At 39.5% G+C, this 19,247-nt stretch overlaps 2 protein-coding genes across 8 annotated transcripts; both read right to left on the bottom strand.

Annotated features, from left to right (window-relative positions):
- Positions 1 to 852: 852 nt before the first annotated feature.
- On the bottom strand, positions 853 to 9,248 carry LOC125710059 (uncharacterized). 7 transcript variants are annotated; one of them, XR_007382906.1, is made up of 7 exons: positions 6,932 to 9,248; positions 4,986 to 5,284; positions 3,326 to 4,282; positions 3,076 to 3,234; positions 2,826 to 2,918; positions 2,155 to 2,273; positions 853 to 1,623 (listed from the first exon to the last, which is right to left on the bottom strand). XR_007382906.1 is itself a non-coding variant. In XM_048979241.1 (7 exons), the coding sequence occupies exons 3-6, from the start codon at positions 4,277 to 4,279 to the stop codon at positions 2,162 to 2,164; spliced, it is 1,269 nt and encodes a 422-aa protein (XP_048835198.1). In that variant the 5' UTR covers positions 4,280 to 4,282; positions 4,986 to 5,284; positions 6,932 to 9,248; the 3' UTR covers positions 853 to 1,623; positions 2,155 to 2,161. The 7 variants fall into 7 exon arrangements, 6 of the variants coding, with proteins under 6 accessions (XP_048835198.1, XP_048835196.1, XP_048835194.1 ...); XM_048979241.1 differs by having other exon boundaries at positions 2,155 to 2,224; XM_048979239.1 differs by lacking the exon at positions 2,155 to 2,273 and having other exon boundaries at positions 5,234 to 5,284.
- A 7-nt stretch (positions 9,249 to 9,255) lies between these two features.
- On the bottom strand, positions 9,256 to 18,620 carry LOC125710057 (interferon-induced GTP-binding protein Mx1-like). Its single transcript, XM_048979233.1, has 14 exons — positions 18,414 to 18,620; positions 16,227 to 16,283; positions 15,772 to 15,990; positions 15,237 to 15,374; positions 14,747 to 14,901; positions 14,469 to 14,607; positions 13,424 to 13,622; positions 13,253 to 13,331; positions 12,961 to 13,083; positions 11,409 to 11,550; positions 10,795 to 10,953; positions 10,624 to 10,700; positions 10,263 to 10,496; positions 9,256 to 9,704 (listed from the first exon to the last, which is right to left on the bottom strand). The coding sequence occupies exons 1-14, from the start codon at positions 18,433 to 18,435 to the stop codon at positions 9,474 to 9,476; spliced, it is 1,974 nt and encodes a 657-aa protein (XP_048835190.1). The 5' UTR covers positions 18,436 to 18,620; the 3' UTR covers positions 9,256 to 9,473.
- Between the last annotated feature and the right edge of the window lie 627 nt (positions 18,621 to 19,247).

A 19,247-nucleotide genomic window follows, 5' to 3' on the forward strand; every position in this document is an offset into this window, starting at 1 on the left:
TCAGGTCGTACTCGATAACGGCTTCTCAATAAACTAACAATCATATGATTGGTTTTGCGGTGTAATTGATGTAGAGTTTGATTTTGGTCCAATATGATTATTCCAAACGCTGGTAAGTAAAACTAATGGATTAATAAATATATAATGCGTTATGTACTGAATGACACTGACGTGAATACCTGTGTGCAGCTTACAGGTACGAGAAAAATAACTAACATTTCCGGGACATTACTAATCAGGAAATGATCCCATATGTGCACCATTGCATTGTGACTTATATATGCACAGAAAAATATAGTTTCCATGGGGCCTAAACTGTAGTCGAACAATTACAGTTATATAATCTAATATTTTGACATTGAACTTTTCTATTACAATTTTTGAATATTCTGTAGAATGTTCTGTATATAATCTAAAGAATTAAGTGACATACTTCACTATATGAATATAAACAGTGTTTAACGTTAAGCATAAATATTATTGACGTTTATTTCAGACCAGTAAGCTAAGTTACCTTTCGGTTGTTGTTGGAAAGTGTGGTTTGTTGTTATATGTTGTTGTGTTATGAAAATGCTTTTCATACACAAAATGCTGCTTTATTATCTTGATTTACTTCTGCATATGCCACACTGTGTTTGGGCTAGAGGGTTACGGCACTTACCGCTCCCCCCTGGTAATAAGTAGTAATAACTATTACTCAGACTTTCTAGTTTAAGTCACTCAAACTGGAAATCAGAAATACTTGGTAAAACAGTGTAAACCAAGTAAACTTTTCTCATTTCAGTGCTACATACTAAACAGATTTCATATTCCTAAAACATTTCAGCTGAAACCAAGCATCAAAACAGTGAGGCTGTTGCATAAAACTCAGTTTATTTTCCCCATAGCAGTTTGCAGCCAACAGCATGGGACCCAATATAAAAGAAAAAGACAAAATTTAAATAAAGATGAGCAATATAATGGACTTTGAATTTCCACTTTCCTGAAATTATTTATACAATTTCAGTTTTGTCTATGCACCAAATAAAATCTGTCCTTTGCTTACTTTTGTCACATTGCCGTCACATGAAAATAAGCCTGCAACATCATATAGTCCCTCGTGGTATCAAAAAAAAGAACAAGATATAGCAAAATGCATAGTCAGACATTGCACATAGTTTGAAACCATTTAAACAAACCATTAATGACACATTTTGAATTACAGAACTACTTGTACCTCCCTGGTACACCACAATGAAAATAGAATCATGGTTTTTGTTACATTTGTAAATCAGGTAGCCATAACATCATGAAAATCTAACTCAACAAGAGATTTTTTAGTGTTTGCAGTTTCGGTGAAAGCTTGTTCTCTCCCAAGCCAAGCATTACTTTTTGAATGAAGCTGAAAGTATTTTTCATGGACTTGGGATACTCTAAGTGCAAAGAATACAACAACCCAAACAGGAGACAAAGTGCTTGTGGAAGGTTGAGGAGATCACTCATTACGATCCTTCCCTCGATGACGATTGCCATCGAGAGCGCATCAAGGTGGAGCAGATTAGGGGAGCATCGAGGTGCATCTTCTCTGACTGAAGTTAGCAACCCGACAGACATCTGTCCGAAGGCCTCTTCATTCTCTGAATCCTAGAGAAAACCACCAATATAATATTATGTTTCACACTGGACACGGTAAACATGTGATCCAGCCATGATGGCCACCATTCTGATGTAAACAAAAGTATACTTTTTGTGTCACACCCCGCCTCATTCCTTGTTACCAGCTACATTGTACTGATTTAAAGAGAGTATGACATAACACCTGACTGAGTGGGAATTGTAGGTCTACGGGCTTGTTTAATCCTACTGCAAACACAGCTGTCTCTTTTGCCATTCATACTTCTCGCTGCCTTATGCATCACAATTGCATAGCTTCACCCTCACACCCTCCAAACAGGTAAACATCTAGTGAAAGTAGACTGTTTCCAGTTTAAGTACCATGGCGAGAACAGTGCAAGTTTGTCTTTCCCTTTTTGTCTCTGGGTTTCACTGATGTAACTACACAGTACCTATTGCTAACTAATATATCTGAGTATGGAGAGTCTTCCTGTGCACTTTTTCATTTGGCCAATGACCAATCAATGTTTGCCTCACTGCAGACACTGTCGACAACCTTACCCACGACTCAGGTGCTGCCAATATCTCTATGCTGTTTGGCGGCCATTATGTCACATTCATCAAGCAGTTCCTGTTTCCATCCGCAGTAAATATAAACCACAAAGGTTGTTGTGATTATCCTGTGTGTGACACGGAAGTCATAGAACACCCTACAGTAGGTTGCCATGCTTTGTTCAGAAATACGATTGTCAGGGGATTCCGATGTGACGTCAGTCACCAGAGCTTGAAACTAAACGAGTAAACTCGCCTGCTGTTACTTGAGTGCTGATTTTGTTTTATCTAATGCTTTCTGTGTAACAGAGGTGGACATTCCAGGTCCAGAAGGTAAAAATCCAGACCAAGATTTTGCTTCAACCAACCAGTTGAGTATAAGGAGTCAGAGCAGCTTACTCAACTGGTTGGTTGAAACAAAATCTTGGTCTGGATTTTTACTTTCTGGACCTGAAACATCATCCTTCTCCCATCATGGTCGTGATAAAAACTGATAAAAAGCTTAAACTGAAATAAACACTAATGGTCTGTACTTTAGTGTCATGTTTTAACCTGAATTTCTTTGCCTAGGAAAACTAGTTTTTCCTCTTTTTCCCCAATATTGATAATTTTCATGGTAACTATAAATTCACAACTGCAAACTTACTCTTAAGCAGGGCTTTAATTACATCAGAACTTACAAAGCAGGTCTTGTAAAAGTCATCGGGATCATCACCAAGTAGAACAGGGAGGCCTTTCAGAACAAGGGACCTCATTGCTGTAACATCTGGCTTCTAAGGAATAAGGACAATTTAAGATCAAGAAATAGCAATATTTACATTATAGCCCTGGAAAGTAAACATGACGACAATTTTTAGTTTGAATGTTCAGGGCTGTTTAGGTAAACTTTCCCTTTAAATAAAACATAAAACAAAAGTAAAATTGACTAACCCCAACATTAATTTGTTTCAGTAACTCAGTCAATGTCTGCCCAACATTTCCTCTCTTAGACTTCAAGATTGTGATGAGGCGTGGTGTGTATCGGTCCAAGGCATCAAAAAAGTCAGTCCGCAGGTTTGTGGTGGCTATCCTGTTAAATTCCGCATACACCTACAAAAATGAGGACATAAAACACCATGAATGTACTGTACAACTCACAGAGAAATGACAATGAACAGGTTTATAAACATCCCATGCTTACTTGTTTTTCTGTGAAAAGAGCTGGCCACCTCTCCATCACTGTCTGCACTGGGGATCCAGTCTCCACAATCTCCCGTCTACGCACTGGGAAGGTCTGCTCCATCTTTGATGCAATGGCAGTTGCACTGCAGATCTTTTTTCTCATTTCTTCAGCCAGGGCCTTCCTCTCAACCTCCAGGCTCTCTTCATTCTGCCCATCTGGGAGACCCGGTAAATAATTCACCTCAAACCTCTTTGGCCTCTTGAGGCATTTTGATAGCATTCCTGGAACACGTTGTTTGCCTCCATTTATACAAACGTCTACACACCCTGCCCTTCTCATTTTAGTGCGGTAGTTCCCCATTTTGAATTTTAAGCTGTTTTTCCAGCCAGAGCATCCATTTGGTGAGCCTGGTTCAGTGAGGCAGGGGTGTTTGCTTATAAGTGCTAATGCCACGGAATGGATTCGCTCGTCATCTGGGTAGGCATCAAATTTGTACATCTGTTCAGCAAGCTTTTCCAGTATTCTGTGCTTCATGTCCCTTGTTATATTGGCGTATATCTTGTCTCTTGTGAAGGCAAGGTTTGCCTGTCTCAATCTGCATTCCACATCCACAGAAAAGTTGGGGACGTCAAAAAACTCCGGCCATTTCTCTCGTCTGGTTGGAGTGGGTGAAGACAGAATCTCTGTATCATCAGACAAGCTAGGAGTGGAGGAAGGAGGGCTAGATGTCATGGGCAATAATGAAATGAGCTTCAATGTAGCTCTTCGTGCTGGTAAAGCTGCTATGTCGTCCAGGTTGCAGAGCGCATTATTGAACTCTGGATCTTCATACATTAAATTGAAATCATGTTCCAGATTGAATTTGTCTCTGAGTATTATCTTCAGTTCCTCAAGTGTGTCTGGTTTTTTATCCAGGGATATTTTGCGTATGTTCTGTTTATTTATTATAAATCTCACTGTATAACATTCCATGTCCTAAAAAAATAATAAATATGAATCAGTTTAACACCCACTCCAGATGGTCATTCACTGTAATATATAACATTTCAGTGTCACAAACACTTTGCCTTTCACTTTGCAGAAGGATAAAGGGAAAAGACCATTTAGCTCACACAACCTAGTGACTGTGAAAGACCGAGGGCAGCTTAAGCATACATGATAAGGACATAATGTCATGACCGGAACGTCCAGTCCTCGTGTGTAAGCCACGCCCCCTGATCATCCACGTGTGTTTCCCCGATTGTGCCCAGCTGTACCCTGTTATTTCAGCTTGTCTGGTGTATTTAGTCCGCGTCCAAGTCCGTACTCCCCAGGTCTGTCATTAATGTCGTTTGATGTGCTGTACTCTGCCCTGTCTGGAATAAAACTCCATTCCTGACTCCACGGCTTCGCTGCCTTCCTGCCCGCCGAGCGACCGTCACACTTAAATTCTCATGGAACCATGAAGATCATGGAAAAAATACACTGCTTACAGGTCCACTGTATTTATAACAAATGTTTTTAGGTTAAAAATCAATGGAATCAATCTAAATGCAAGTGAAGTACTCCAATGTAACTTGTTATTGGGAAACATGACCTTCAAGGTTATTACTCCTGACTCAGCAGTGTCACTCTCTGTCCTGCCCCATAATACAGTAAACTGACATGTCCTGCACAATCTAGGCGACTGGCATCTCACCTGTACTGAGGTGGATGACGGCACAGCAGCTGGTCAGTGAAACGTCTTCTGGCCGTTCCCACTGTAACGCTCTTTTTGTTTCACTTATAATATTATGACTTGATTAGCTTAAAAGCCAGTTAAGGCTGTGTGGTAAAGCCTTCCGGTGTCTTGCAGAAGGTGGACAGTCACGTCACACTACCATCCACACCAAGCGAAGGCTGTCAACTGCCCTGTTGGTGCTTAGTTTCCGGTTTGGTGTGCAGTACCTTGTGTATACCACCTGCGCACTTCTGTCACATTCCTAAGGGTTGGGCGTTCTGTCGCACATACAAGGATAAAATATATTGTTCAGCAACACATTCACTAAGGCCTACATGTAATCAAACCGGATTTGTTGTAATGACAGGCACAGCAATAGTGTTAAAATTACAGCACAGAGCAATGTGATTGGTTAACGTTGCCATTACATAATGAAAATAAGATAATGATAAACAGTATATTAGTAATAAATTATTAATAATAAGCATGATATTTATTTAATCCTGAATACAAAGAGATGTTTCCTCCATACTTTTTCCTCCGCAATTCTTGAACACAGTCAGAAATAAAGAAATTAGACCTCCAGACTTTTATTTGCTTTAATTTGTTTGTGTTACCCACAATGTTTGAAAAACCAGACAATTGCTGTTATCCCCGAATGACAATGGAGAAGCTCACAACCATTTTGCTTTGTGTGCATGGTTCACATTCAACTATATCTATAAATCTTTTTTTTTTCTTTTATTTCATTTACATGGCTTTTTAATGACATTTTATATAGCATTATTTTGTGTCACTGTAGGCAATGTACTGAATATGACTGATGTGACAATAGAGACCTACTTGCTGGTGTTCACACTCATTACTATGACCATGGGCATAAATTATGGGAGGATAGGGGGTTGTAACCCCCCCACTCCACTAATTAGAACCTGCCGATACAACGGCCCCCCCCTCCCAAAAAAATTTTTAAAAATCATCATATTGTCATGATGAATGGATGGGGACCTCCCAGTGTTCAATCTCAAAGTTAAGCCCTTGACCATCACTGACAATGCACTAACATTTAGGTGTGAGACAATTGCATAATACTGTTGAAACCCCCCTATACATGATTATTTAAGGTGAACTTTACGCCAAACCCCCCTCATTCAAATCCGGCCCTCTATTCCACATCCCAGCCTTGTTTTCAGTTCTCCCAAGTAGATAGTTTAATAATCACTGATTTTGACACCTGACTCACAGGTAAAGGAAGGATGGAAAATCAGCAGTTCTCGGGCCTTGAGGACCATGATTAAAATAGCCTTGCTCTAAAATAATGAGTGAACTGTGTAACGGAAACTAGAAAAAAATCTATTAAGAATGGCAAAAACTTAAGCTTAAGTAAAGTTAACAAATGTATTTAGTTTGAGATAATTATTACTATTTAGAGTGCAATAAAACAATAACTGGCAGAGGCAAATCCTGCACCGTGAACGCAGGGAGTTGATCAGATCAATAAAGGGATCGCACTGACTCCTTATAGTGTTCCTTTAAGGTGTTAACCATGCTGCTTGCCTTAAGAGGTGCTTCTGTTTCGAGACGACGTCATTTTCACATGCGTTCTTCATGCACAATCAGCTGTATCATATCAATTAATGTATGAAGTAATTGTTAACCGTTACTGATAACCTAGTTTAAGTGGAATCACATAAAGCCGCAGTGACCTTATCATTAATTCATGGTGAGCAACAGCAATTCATGATACATCTTATATTAGATCGAGTTATACCGTTAATAATAAATGTTGCTGCTAAGAATTTGCATTCTGTATGAAAAATCAAATTTAATTGCCCTTCGGAATAACAATGAAATAATAATTGTAAAAAAAATCAAAAACATCTTTAGAAGACATCGATTGAGGCATTGATTAAACGTAGACCTACCTTCAGGTTCTCCCGGTGGAGTGACGGAGCTGGACAGTGTATGTAGAAAACACGTGAAGGGCTCTCACTCAAGAAAACGGAAAGAGAGCAGAATCAGAATCTGCCTGGGTTTCGTTTCTGGGCAACTCATTAGCTATGCTCCCGCCTTCAGAGTATTTCGTAAAGGGAGGTACACTACCTGACAGCTATGCGCTCATTATTTATTTCCTTCCTTCTCTATTTGATGAGGAATAGTAGCCTAAATGAAAGCATAATAAGATTAAAGCATAATAAAGTTACCACGGAGTGAGTTTTCAATTCGTCTGCAACACATTTAGCCTAAATGTATGTACGAGTTTATTACCTTGTAGATAGTCTGGAGGGTTTGCTAACTACTTCAACGCTTTGGATGTGGCTCATTATAGGTTTATAATGGAATAATATAGATTTGCCGTGAGATTTTCTTGCGTGACGCCAGATGAGTTCGAGGCGACATAATGAGGCTTTAATAATAATTGACATATTTTCTGCCTTATACTTTCGAATTCGGTTTACCATGAAAACACACATGCTTTAATATGTGTATTTGTTGATTTTGGTAAGTTTTGTCCCTTTGTGGTGTAAGTCCTGAATACAGTGTTTTACCGTGGTGAAAGTTGTCGGCTTTCCTTGTGTGTGCGCTGCTTGTCTCTAGTAGGCTACAGCACCTTTAATAAACGCGAATTTCTTGATTAGCAGGTAGATCTTATATGTTAATTGGCAGTTTTATTTAACCAGTTTAGGCGGTTTCGTCGGTAAGAGGTACAGGTATGTGTCATTTCCCAGTAGTCTTACCCAAATGTCGACCTATGTGCTTGCGTCTCCTCCCCTGAGTTTTGCATGCCTGTTCTCATAATATTTAAGATTGAAAAGCTGTAGACCCATAACAAGAGCGGCCATTGTTTTTAGCATGTTAATAATTTATATTTTTATAACGTTTTCAGAACTTGAGCAAAATCATGTAAATCCCTTGTTTATTTAGTCATAACCCGGCCTACTTATAGAGTGAGAATTTATATCTTAAATCATATGACACATACACTATACAGTCATATAATATAAGATGTCCATCCATCCATCCATCCATCCCTGATCTGGGTCAAGGGTGGGTTACAGTCAACACAACACATAGCTCAAGTCTAGAGTACACCATAAACAGCATTCCATTGTTTAAGACTTGTAACTAATAAAACACACATTCTAAGCCACACCTGTTATTTCAAACGCCCGCACACTTAATTTCAGTTTTTACAGGTCACATATCTATGCTGCTCATTCTGAAGCTATTTCTCCTGTTGCACTCCAAACTGAGATACGGTGTATAACTCTGAGATAGAGCCCAGCATTGGGACTGGGATCCCGCGGGACCCAACGGAAATCTCGCGGGAGCGGGCGGTTTTAAGGTTCCGCGGACGGGACCGGGCGGCTGAAAATAGACATCGGGTCCCAAGATTTTTGGCAGGATGGAGAATGCAAATGATGTCATTTATTTTGTGTTATATATTCCTGTTTGTTCTGAGCCATTGTATTAGATTGTGATGTTCAGCTAGTTTAAATGTAGTTCTTTGAAATAAGGTTCAGGGTTCTTTTCTGTTTTTAAGCTGCTCTTGTTTGTTTATAATAATGTGATATTTAAACATTTGTTGTATGGATTGTTTTTTTTAAATAACTGCAGATATTTGCACATCTGATTAGTTTTTGGGCTCAGTTTACATTTGCGATTCAAAGTTGAGAGATTTTTGTTGAATTTGTTTTCTTTATTTAGTTCTTGTTCCATTGAATTAAGATATTTAATGCATATAAACTTATTTCATCATACAGTATATCCGTCAATGGATATGCGGGTGCGGGCGGGATTGGACAGAAATATTGCGGGAACGGGCGAGAGTGACAGATAGATAACAGGAGCGGGCGGTAATGGTCAGAAATTCAGCGGGAGTAGGATTTAAAAAACAGTCTCGCGCAGAGCTCTACATTGAGGTAATGTTTATGTAGGTCTGTGAGTGCCCTCTACTGGTCACGTTTGGGGTGAAAAATCCCTCTTTTTTCTGTAATGCCTAAATACTTTCTAATGTTTTTACACCAGTATTGTATTGTACTATTTTATAAACGTCAACACCTGTGTATATTAACACATGAAGTATTTAACAGTATTTAGTGGGGGATATTGACACCATAGCAAAAGAAAGCATATAAGTTCTGACTTTTAGTTGCTTAGTTATACCAAAAGGGATACAGAAATTTAAATTAAATGCATTCACTGAAGAACATTTCACTCCCAAAAATCTCTCGACACAAACAAAACGTATCTATTTGTTTTTCCTATTTGTCATTTGTTTTTCATCAGTATGCTAGGTTTACAGAGACATGTGACCCTACCATCCCTACATAAACCACCTAAATTACTATAGTCTAACCTTATATAATATTTGATCTTTAAATAATAAACTTGATTTACAAATAATAAATCTTAATGTACAAAAAATCAAACCTATCATGATGAGGTTCTTCCACTAAGAACGACCTACAGCCTAAAAAACAGCAGATGGTTTTGTGCTTGCTTTAGGCGACTGAGCCTGGAGATCAGGTTCTTCCTCTTGGTGCCGATGTCATAGTCCTCCTTCAGCAGGTCATCCACACTGTCCTTGTTTTGCAGCAGCTCAATCATCTCCCGCTGTAGCTGCCTAGCTGCCTCCTGCAGGATCTCATAGCGTACAACCAATGGGATCTGGTCAGCCAGGCGCTGACTAGCGATCTGGAAGGAAGTTCAGTTAATATTATTCTTATTTGTTCAAAAAACACTCATGCTCAAAGCTCTCTGGCTAAACAAAATATTAATGCACTTGTAGATATTTAAAACTAAAGATGAAGGCTACGATCTGAACAATACCCTTTCATTCCTTCAGAGACTGAAAAGAGTGCTTGTACTAACATGGATATGTCCTTACTGCATTCCACACATTTTGGCAAACCAGCCGTATAGAATCAAACTGTATAGGATTAAATCTGAGGGGTGACATCTTAAAATGGCAAACATTAGTATTGAGGCGGAGAGAAAGTACTCTGTCATCAGACTGCATGTAACTTTTACCCCCATGTTTCATTCACCAGGCCTCCTTCCTACAGATGTACTATGTAGCATAAGGGGAACTGAAATCTGAATCTTAGAACAAACGACATACTGCTGCTGGGGAGGGGGATAATAATTCTGGACCAGTTATGGCCAACAAAATTTTCATTGTACAAAAAAGCAGTAACACAAATATAAATACATTTATAAAATCACCACAATGCTTACAGGGAAGGGACTTACCCAATAGTAAGACTTGATGTGCATGGCCATCTCCTGTAACGTAGTACGTTCGCTACAATTCTGGCTTTTAAACCCAAAACCATTCACCACATTCCCATCCTCCCCCTTCATTCTCTTCAGGCTGTGAGAGTAAGTGCTGTCCTGGGTGTACACTACCATCTCCATTTTGAAGTGAGTCCTTAGTATAGACTCTGCCGCAGTGTCTTTGTTCTTCTTTATGAATTCAATTTTAGCCTGCATGGAAATAGAGATCATTGTTATTATGGCATCACACAGTGATTCCGCATTTGATGATTCTGTCATTCAGCATTCTAGTATTCTGGAGTTGCTTAAAAGATGACAGACTCATTTAAGTATATACCTTGGCAGTTTTCTGGAGGTTTGGGTATCCAATCAAGCTCTCTTGTGAAAGTTGTATAAATGCTTTCCTCACTATATCTGTAACATAGAATAAATATTATGATAATTTAATATCCCATTGCTTTTATAGAATATGAAGTCTTATTCTGAGTCTGTTTCTCTTGATTTTCACCTGAAATTTCTTTAAGCTTCTTTACAGCAGGCTCCTCCAGCTGGCTGATCTGCTCCTTCATTATCATCTCAAATGTCTTGTAGTTGACAAAGCCAGGAAGTTCTCTGCCCCTGTAATTCTGTTCATACTCATATGTTTCATTCTCAATCTTCTGGTTGACTGTAGGAAAAATGGAAAAGTAAATTATTCATGTACTGACTATAGTATAATCATGTAATTTATTTGCTTGCTGTCAGTACTAAGAACTGGTGGACTTGTGGCAGAGTGGTGGCTCTGAGGCAGGGGATCTCTGCCGATTGCCGGCAATCGTACCTCCTCACAGATCCCTAGCCTGTGCCGGCAATCAGAAGGTTGCCTGTTTGAATCCCGTAAAAGCCAAGAGAGATTCTACTCTGTTGGGTCCTTGAGCAAGGCCCTTAATCTCTCGCTCTATCAGCACTAAGGAAGATATTCATCTTTTATATATATAATGTGTGTGTGTGTGTGTGTGCAAAAAAATCTGCATTATAAATAACTCTGTTACTGACTATGTTGCATATTAAAGGATCATTGGATCACTGAACTAAATGTCTAGCGAATAGGATCACGATGCTAATAGTCCATTTGATACTCACATTTTGATCCAGATTCATCAAGGATTTTTTTCCACTTCTCAAACTGATCTCTCAGTACAGATAAGAGACTAGCTTTATTTCCATGCTTCAGCTCTTCACCGGTGGCCAGGTTGAAAATGGCTTGTGTGAATTCGGTCACTTTCTGTTTGTTTTTGGAGTGGAGTCAATGTTGTCATGAGCACTGATGTTTGCTCTCAAAATATATGGTCTTTCAGATGTAAAACAATTTACAGACCATGCTATTCATTATAAAGCTGAAATTTTTACTTTAATACCATTTAGTGAAACTCTAAAATCAGTTAAATAACAAATTCAAATTAAAATATACACAGATAAGCCAAAACATTATGATCACCCCCACATGACGTGAAAAACATTGACTATCAGTACATGTCAAGGTCTGGGATATATTAGATGGTACCCAACCGTCTGTACTTATAGTTAACGCGTTGAATCCAAAAGAAAGTGGCAGAGCAAAGATCTGAGTGACTTTGATAAGGGTGAAATTGTTTTGTCCAGGTGACTGGATCAGAGCATCTCCAAAACAGCATGGCTTGAGGAACGATCATGGTCGGCCATGGTGAGTAGCCACTGAAAGAGGTCTGAGGAGGGAAAGGTGCTGTCGGGGGGCGGCCAAACTCATCACTGTGTGATGTAAATGAAGGCCATCCTGTCTGCTACATAGCAAGTTCTGCTGTGGTACAAACAACAGATAAATTTAACAATGGTCATGGAAGTAATGTGTCATGCATACACAGTGCATTGAGCTATACTGTATATGAGGCTGCGTAGCTGTGGATTGGCTTGTCGGTCAAATGCCTCCTTAGAGACACTTGACATGTATCCGGCCGTCCACATGATGCAACCGAAAACAGGATTCATTGGACCAGGCGGCCTTCTTCCATTGTACCAAGGTCCAGTTCTGATGCATCCATGCCCTTTGTAGGTGCTTTTGGCAGTTGACAGGGATAGGCATGGGCACTCAGACTGGCCTACAGTTATGTAGCCCTATGCGGAGCAGAGCTCAGTGTTCTGCGTGTCGTTACACATTACTCCTGTCACCATCATTAAAACTATACGTGATTTGGATGTGACCAGATGCGATAGTTTCGTTCATATCTTTCATTTACAACTCTTGGCCACGCAACACCCAGTCGGTGAAGTGTGGTTATTCCATCCTCGTACCTCAGGAGGTACTCACCACGGCTGACCATGAGCACCTCACAAGCTGTGCCATTTCGGAGATGCTCTGACCCAGTCATCTAGCCATTATGATCTGGCCCATATCAAAGTCACTAAGGTTCTCACCCCAGCCCTTTTCCTCTGCATTCAACACATCAACTACAACCACCAAATGTTAGGTTACTGTCTCATATATCCCAGACCTTGATACACACCCTTTTTTACAAGAAAAACAACATTATTTGCTTAACGTGGTCATAATTTTTGGCTTAAAGGTGTAAAGACAAAATTAGTTTTCTCCTAACAACAACTGTTTGGTTGAGGTTAACATTGCAGAGTTGTGGATCTGTTAATGTCATTTGTCACTCACATCAATCAAAAACATCTTCCTGTCTGCTGCGTCTGTGGGAGATCCTCTTCCATACCTTTCTAGCTCTTTTTCTAGATAAGCTATTTTTCTCTGGATCTGATCCTCCAGTCGGGGCAGGGATTTCTAAAGAGAAACAGCGATGAAATTACTTTGCGTTGTTCCTCAACAGGCTCAGACAGTGGGAGCTCTTGCAGCAGCATGTGAAAAGTGCTCCTTCAAGGTCAACTTAGCACCTCAAAGACTAAAAGATGCATCACTGCCATCATTCAAGTTCATCACAGCGTGTCTTTACCTCAATGTGCTGCACAAGCTCCAGAGTCAGCTTCTCAGCCAGATGTGGAATGCTGGCATAGCCTTCCTTAAAGAGGGCGCTAAAAAATATCACAATATGTCAAAGCACTTTCTACCTATAATGCTTTTGGTTTAAACATAAATCTGAAATAACAGAAAAACACAGTATTACCCGAAGTGGCTGTGTCCTTCAAAAAAGTCTTTTTCTTTGTCAAGTGCTTCAGTAAGTGACACCCTGTCTATAATATCCTTCTGTCCCCTGCACTTGACAATCATGTAGCCCTTTGCAAGGCTAATGACCTCATTGAGGATGATTTGCACAACTGTCTCTTCTGTGCCTTTGTCCACCAGATCTGGCTTTGTCAGGATGCCTGTCCAAATTGGAGAAATGCAAACTGGTCAAGTTCAGGACAAGGTAAAGTTGAAAAAAGCTGCAGTAGTCATTATGTAGGGGGCGGCTTGGTGGTGCAGTGGTTAGCACTGTTGCCTCACACCTTTGGGACACAGGTTCGAGTCTCCGCCTGGGTCACATGTTTGTGGAGTTTGCATGTTCTCCCCATGTCGTCGTGGGGTTTCCTCCGGGTACTCCGGTTTCCCCCCACAGTCCAAAGACATGCTGAGGCTAATTGGAGTTGCTAAATTGCCCATAGGTGTGCATGCATGAGTGAATGGTGTGTGAGTGTACCCTGCGATGGGCTGGCCCCCCATCCTGGGTTGTTCCCTGCCTCGTGCCCATTGCTCCCGGGATAGGCTACGGACACCCCGCGGCCCAGTAGGATAAGCGGTTTGGAAAATGGATGGATGGATGGATGTTTTTATAACATGTTTATAATTATCTATTAATCATAGTTATTATACATATGTCAGCACCCATAGGCTGTCTCTGCAAAGTATAAAAAAGATCCTGCAAAAATTTTTGGAATTATCATCTTAACAGTATCAAATGTCAAAACTGCCCTTTTCATTCAAGAGATATGTCAGCTATCTCTTTGCGGCCCTGCTTCAATTTTATTGTTTCAATTTTATTGGTACAATTTGTTTTAAAATGTAATCAGTTTTAGTTTCTCAGCCCTACAAATCCAATGCAAAGTTTGAAAAATATCCCTCAAAGGGTGTTTGACTTATTTGTTCACATATCAAAGTGTCTGAGGCAGAGACGGCATTGGTGGACCAGTGCTAATGTATTCCCCAAAGCCCTGGAAATACAATTAGCATACCTAGAGTCCGTTCACCATGAGGGTCCACTTCTTGTGCCATTTTTAAGGCTTCGGTTGTTGCTATGTCAACATTGCATGGCACCACAACCAGATTAATTGTCTCCTGCTTTGTGATGAACTTCTTTATCAGGTTCTTGATCTAAAGCAACATCACACACATCAGTACAATGCTTACACTGAAGACATATGACACACTGACTTTGATTCGTTCAAAACTTTTACACTCAATGTGGCATTAAAAAGATACTTTAGAATTCTTAGACAAGGGGAGACCTCACTTGTTCCCCAATGTTCTCAGGTTGACCCTTCACAGCAACTCGGGCAATTCCTGGCAAGTCGATGAGCGTGAGGTCAGGAACATCAGGGGAAGAGATCTCCAGACTTATTAGTTCTTGAGAGATACCCACACCAACACCTGCAATCTCATCTTGGGCTGTTCAATAAAGATGTTAACAATATATAAAAATACAATCCTGAGTAGGTATCATCAACACTAACATTTATTTTAAATTATAATCTTCATTTATTATTTAGTTAATGACAGATGTCCCTGCAATCAAGACCAGAATAAATGGTTGGATGGATGGATGGACGGACGGACGGAAGGATGGATGACAAGAGATCATTTTATAATCATTTTTTAATCATTGTATAATCAATATGATAGTTATCGATTGCCTAAAGTAAACTGAAGAGAATATTACACTATGTCTTCATATGACATGCACAAAAGAACATACTGACAGTCCAGATAAAGGGATATCTTACCTTTTCGAATAAACTTCTCCACTTCAGAGGGATCCTTAATTGTCTTTTCCTCTAATTTGTATTTTATTTTACCATACCATTCATCCTCTGCTTTTATTTTCTTCAACTTCAGTTCCAGAGGACATCGTGTCACAATTCCTGACAAATAAAGGTAATTACATGTCTCTTCAACAAAAGACTCGGTTTCATGGAACCTCAAATTATTTTGCATAAGTAATTTCGACAACAATAAAACAAATTAAAGTAACCCTCATATTAAATAGAATATAAGGGAAGCCATTTGTTAATTCCCCTTCTGATATGAATTAGATTGATAACTTGTCTGAGTTGGTTCTAAGTCATCAACAGCTTTTTAAATTGCCAATCATTAAGCAGGTAAGACAAAGTACAGTTCAGCCTTCAGCTGGTGCACAAATAGTTATGTGTAAAGCTGAAGCTGTCTGCAAATTTACTTCTGCACATGCCACACTGCACAGATTTCCCACATGGGTGAGAGAGACAGATTCCATCGGGGCTTGTGGGTTACGGCACTTACCGCTCCCCCTTGGCAGCGCCACTCCAGACAGAGCCTCCAGCACGGAGCTCTTCCCCGAGCTCTGGTCCCCGATAACGGCAATAGCTGGCAGAGCCAAATCCTGCTCCACGCCCAGTGAGCGCAGAGAGTCGATCAGGTCGATACAGGGGCGTACTTTCTCCTCATAGAGCTCGTTTAGGATGTTAGTCAGACCGCATGGCTTAGGAGATGCTGCTGCTTCTAAACAAGGTAAATTCCATATACTGTTATTCTGTACAATCAACTGTGGGAATTAGATCATTAATTAAAATTTTAGCAGACTAAAAACTAGCAGACTTGTGCTGTACTTTGGTTATTACTTAGGTAGTTAAGCATTTGTATTACGCATTATTAAAAATATCATTTAAATGTTCCTAGCAGTCATTGTTATAAATGCCATGTTAACCCGTGGGATGTGTTAAATAAACATAGCCTACCTTCAAGTTCGCCCGGCTCCAGGTCATCTGACGAAGCAGAATTGAGCGACTGGGATTCTGTGTAAAATAGATATAAAGGTCACATTGTCATTATAACATTTACTCAAACTCCCAGCAGAGAGCTCTCCCCAACACACTGGTCCCCAATGACAACAATCAAATCCTGCTTCAAGTAGGGAGTCGATTAGCAGTGTGCATCTTCACTGGTCTCACAATTTGATTGGATTGCGATTATCAAGTCAATGACTGGATTCCACTCTGCATCACAATGCATTGCATCCTCAGTATTCTATATCAATTCACATGGCTACTTTTTCCATCAATGAATACAAGCAGATAAATATGAATCCCTTTTTAATATTTAAACAATTCTTGACAAATGTACTTCTTCTGCATTGTACTTCATAAAAGAAAATATTTTAGTGTTAATAATAAGCCGTCACTTTCTAGTTCAAATTCACATTTTTTGCTTTAACAAGTGAATATAGGCCTATATTGTCTAATAATAATCTATTACAAAACCCTGACATGACCGACGGTATACTCACTTCAGCAATGAAAACATTATATGTGTTATAATAAATTATAAACAACCTTTTAACTTCATGAATTTTGACAATCTAACTGTCATTTCATACTGTATTTCTTATCCCTTTTGGCTGCCTGCCGGAAAACTCCAAGCATGATAATTTAAAGTTTGTATTATTTTTTATTATTTAGATTTATGTGTTTAATACAAAACTCTGGTGCTATTTTTTTTATTTTTGTTCATGATTTTCCAGCGCTGTTTTTCATTCAAATTTAACTGATATTTTTGATGTGCATAAAACACCAGTGGCGGAAAACCGGAGGGGGGAGTGTTCATTTTTTTTCTTTATCCATATAACTTAAGCAAATAAATGGACAGTTTTCACGTTTGACTAACTGGGAAATTCTGCTTTGCGGAATAACCCCCCAAGTCTTTTTGGTTGGGCCATATCCATTCAGAAAACTTTTCTCTTGTCGTCGACTTAGAGTTACACGTTTTAAATCGCTTTTTCTTTGACGCCAGTGGCTCGTCCGATATTGTTTTGTCGTCGTCCTCGTCGGTCACTCCCCCCATTTAAAAAAATTACAAAATAAATAAAAGGTTTCTTTTTATCAAACTAACATTAGGTCTAGTTAATTTAAGTCACGGTGGAGCCGTGGATATGGATGCGCGCGACAGACAGCCCACGCGATTGCTAGGTAACAAGGTACGCTTTCGTATTTCTGCAACCAATCAAATAAAAGTATAGACATGGCCAATCGTCGCTTACTGACTCAAGATTGGATATATAAACCGAAAGGAAACCAGAAATGAAAAATAATAGCGGTAGAAGAAAACCAAGTGGGGTTTTATTTCAAACTACGAAATTCTAAATTAGGTGTACATTTTCACAAAAAATAGTAATCTTCACAAAATAAAACTTAAATCCTTTTGTAGTTCAGTGCGTTGCAAGTATGCTGTGACCTGTAATCAGACGTTTCCGACTCGATCACATTAGACGCGTTGTCTGCCACCAGCACTGCGTCTTTCTCTGATAGCTGCCATTCGCCCACCAGATGAGACAGTAGTTCGTGTCAGACTCATCATCGGCTCTCGTTTGCAGCACATGCGACAACGTCTGCCAGTCCTCGCTAACGTATAGACAGTAAAGGTTGCTACGAGGAAGTGCTTTTGAACTGTAGAATTTTAATGTCCAGTCGCAGCCGAAAAATCAACAGGCAATGTTACGTGACTATAATCGATCATGCACTGTCACTCCATTGATGCAGGATCGTCCACGCCCGCAACGTACGTGGTGCCTCTTATAAACTATTAATTGTATTTACACTAGAACCGTTCAGATCAATACAGGGGTTCAATACAGGGGTGCACTCTCTCCTCGTACTGCTTATTTAGGGTGTTAGTCATGCCACTTGCCTTAGGAGAAGGTACTAAACAATAATATTCATACACGGTTATAATTTACAACCAACTGTGGAAATTACATAAATATTTTTTAAAGGCAGCGATTTCTGTGTAACTCTTGTGCCATATTTTAGTTATTATGTAGGTAGTTAGTTAAATAATTTGTAGGCTACTCTACATAAATAAGAATGTCATTCATCATAAAAAATATCGTATTATCATCCATGGGGTAAGTTGAATAAACATATGCCTACCTTCAAGTTGTGCCGGTTTCATGTCGTCTGACAAAAAAAGGACTGAGGGAATCAGAATGTCTGCTGGAAAGATATAGAGCTCACGGTCTCAAGAAAACAGAAACTGAGGGGAATCAAGAAGGTTTCGTTTCTCTGTAGGCTTTAGACAACTCATTTAGTTTCGATATTGGATTACCAGGAAAATGTGCCGACTTTCAGTTTTTATGAGATCAACAGATGATTCTGAACTCACCTTTTCCTGTTATAAGGCCACTTAAAAAAAATTGGTTCTCGTCCCCGCCCGACCCGCAGAAATGCCTCCTACCCGAATTTTTTTTATTTTTTATTTTTCGTAAAAATCGCATGGAAAATGCCCAAGAATGACGAAATTTGAATTTCCCGCGCATTCCACATCGACGATTGATCCACATTGTGTAATCCTAGTCTTGGAATGGTTTCATGAACCTAAATTTGTCTCTACCTGAGATGGGCTGGTGCAAAGATTTAAATCTGGGGAAGTGATGCGGTACATGTTCTTAAGTACCTGTTTGTAGAGTTGCATTTCCTTGTTCAACCATTCAGGTTCCTGTATTTTGTAAATTCCTCGTGTTTTAACATGTTTTAATACATTTGGTATATAGAGTTGATGTTCATAGATACCTTAATCACCTACAACAATATCAGTCCTGTCCAAACAGATATTGAAGACCTTCCTAATCTGTTGGGCAAGGACCTCAGTTTTACTGACATCACTTTTATCTATCGTTTGTCTATTCAAAGTCTCACAAAGTCAAAAAACTGCAAAATGAAATATCAGCAGAATATTCCTGAATTCTGCAGGACTTCAACTAAATC

The sequence above is a fragment of the Brienomyrus brachyistius genome, chromosome 16 (genome assembly GCF_023856365.1).
Source record: "Brienomyrus brachyistius isolate T26 chromosome 16, BBRACH_0.4, whole genome shotgun sequence".
In the NCBI taxonomy this organism is placed as follows: Eukaryota; Metazoa; Chordata; class Actinopteri; order Osteoglossiformes; family Mormyridae; genus Brienomyrus; species Brienomyrus brachyistius.

Bases quoted from the DNA above. Each gene is read 5' to 3' on its own strand.
- LOC125710057 (XM_048979233.1), bottom strand. From the start codon at position 18,435: ATGAAACCGGCACAACTTGAAG. The intron at 13,332-13,423 runs GTAATACTGTGT...GATATTTTTTAG, and splicing joins GAAGGACACAGCCACTTCGG to CGCCCTCTTTAAGGAAGGCT. The intron at 10,497-10,623 runs GTATATACTTAA...ATTTCCATGCAG, and splicing joins ACCTCCAGAAAACTGCCAAG to GCTAAAATTGAATTCATAAA.
- LOC125710059 (XM_048979238.1), bottom strand. From the start codon at position 4,279: ATGGAATGTTATACAGTGAGATTTATAATAAATAAACAGAACATACGC. The intron at 2,919-3,075 runs GTTAGTCAATTT...CTTATTCCTTAG, and splicing joins TGAAACAAATTAATGTTGGG to AAGCCAGATGTTACAGCAAT. The intron at 1,624-2,825 runs GTAAGTTCTGAT...GGTTTTCTCTAG, and splicing joins ACTTTTACAAGACCTGCTTT to GATTCAGAGAATGAAGAGGC.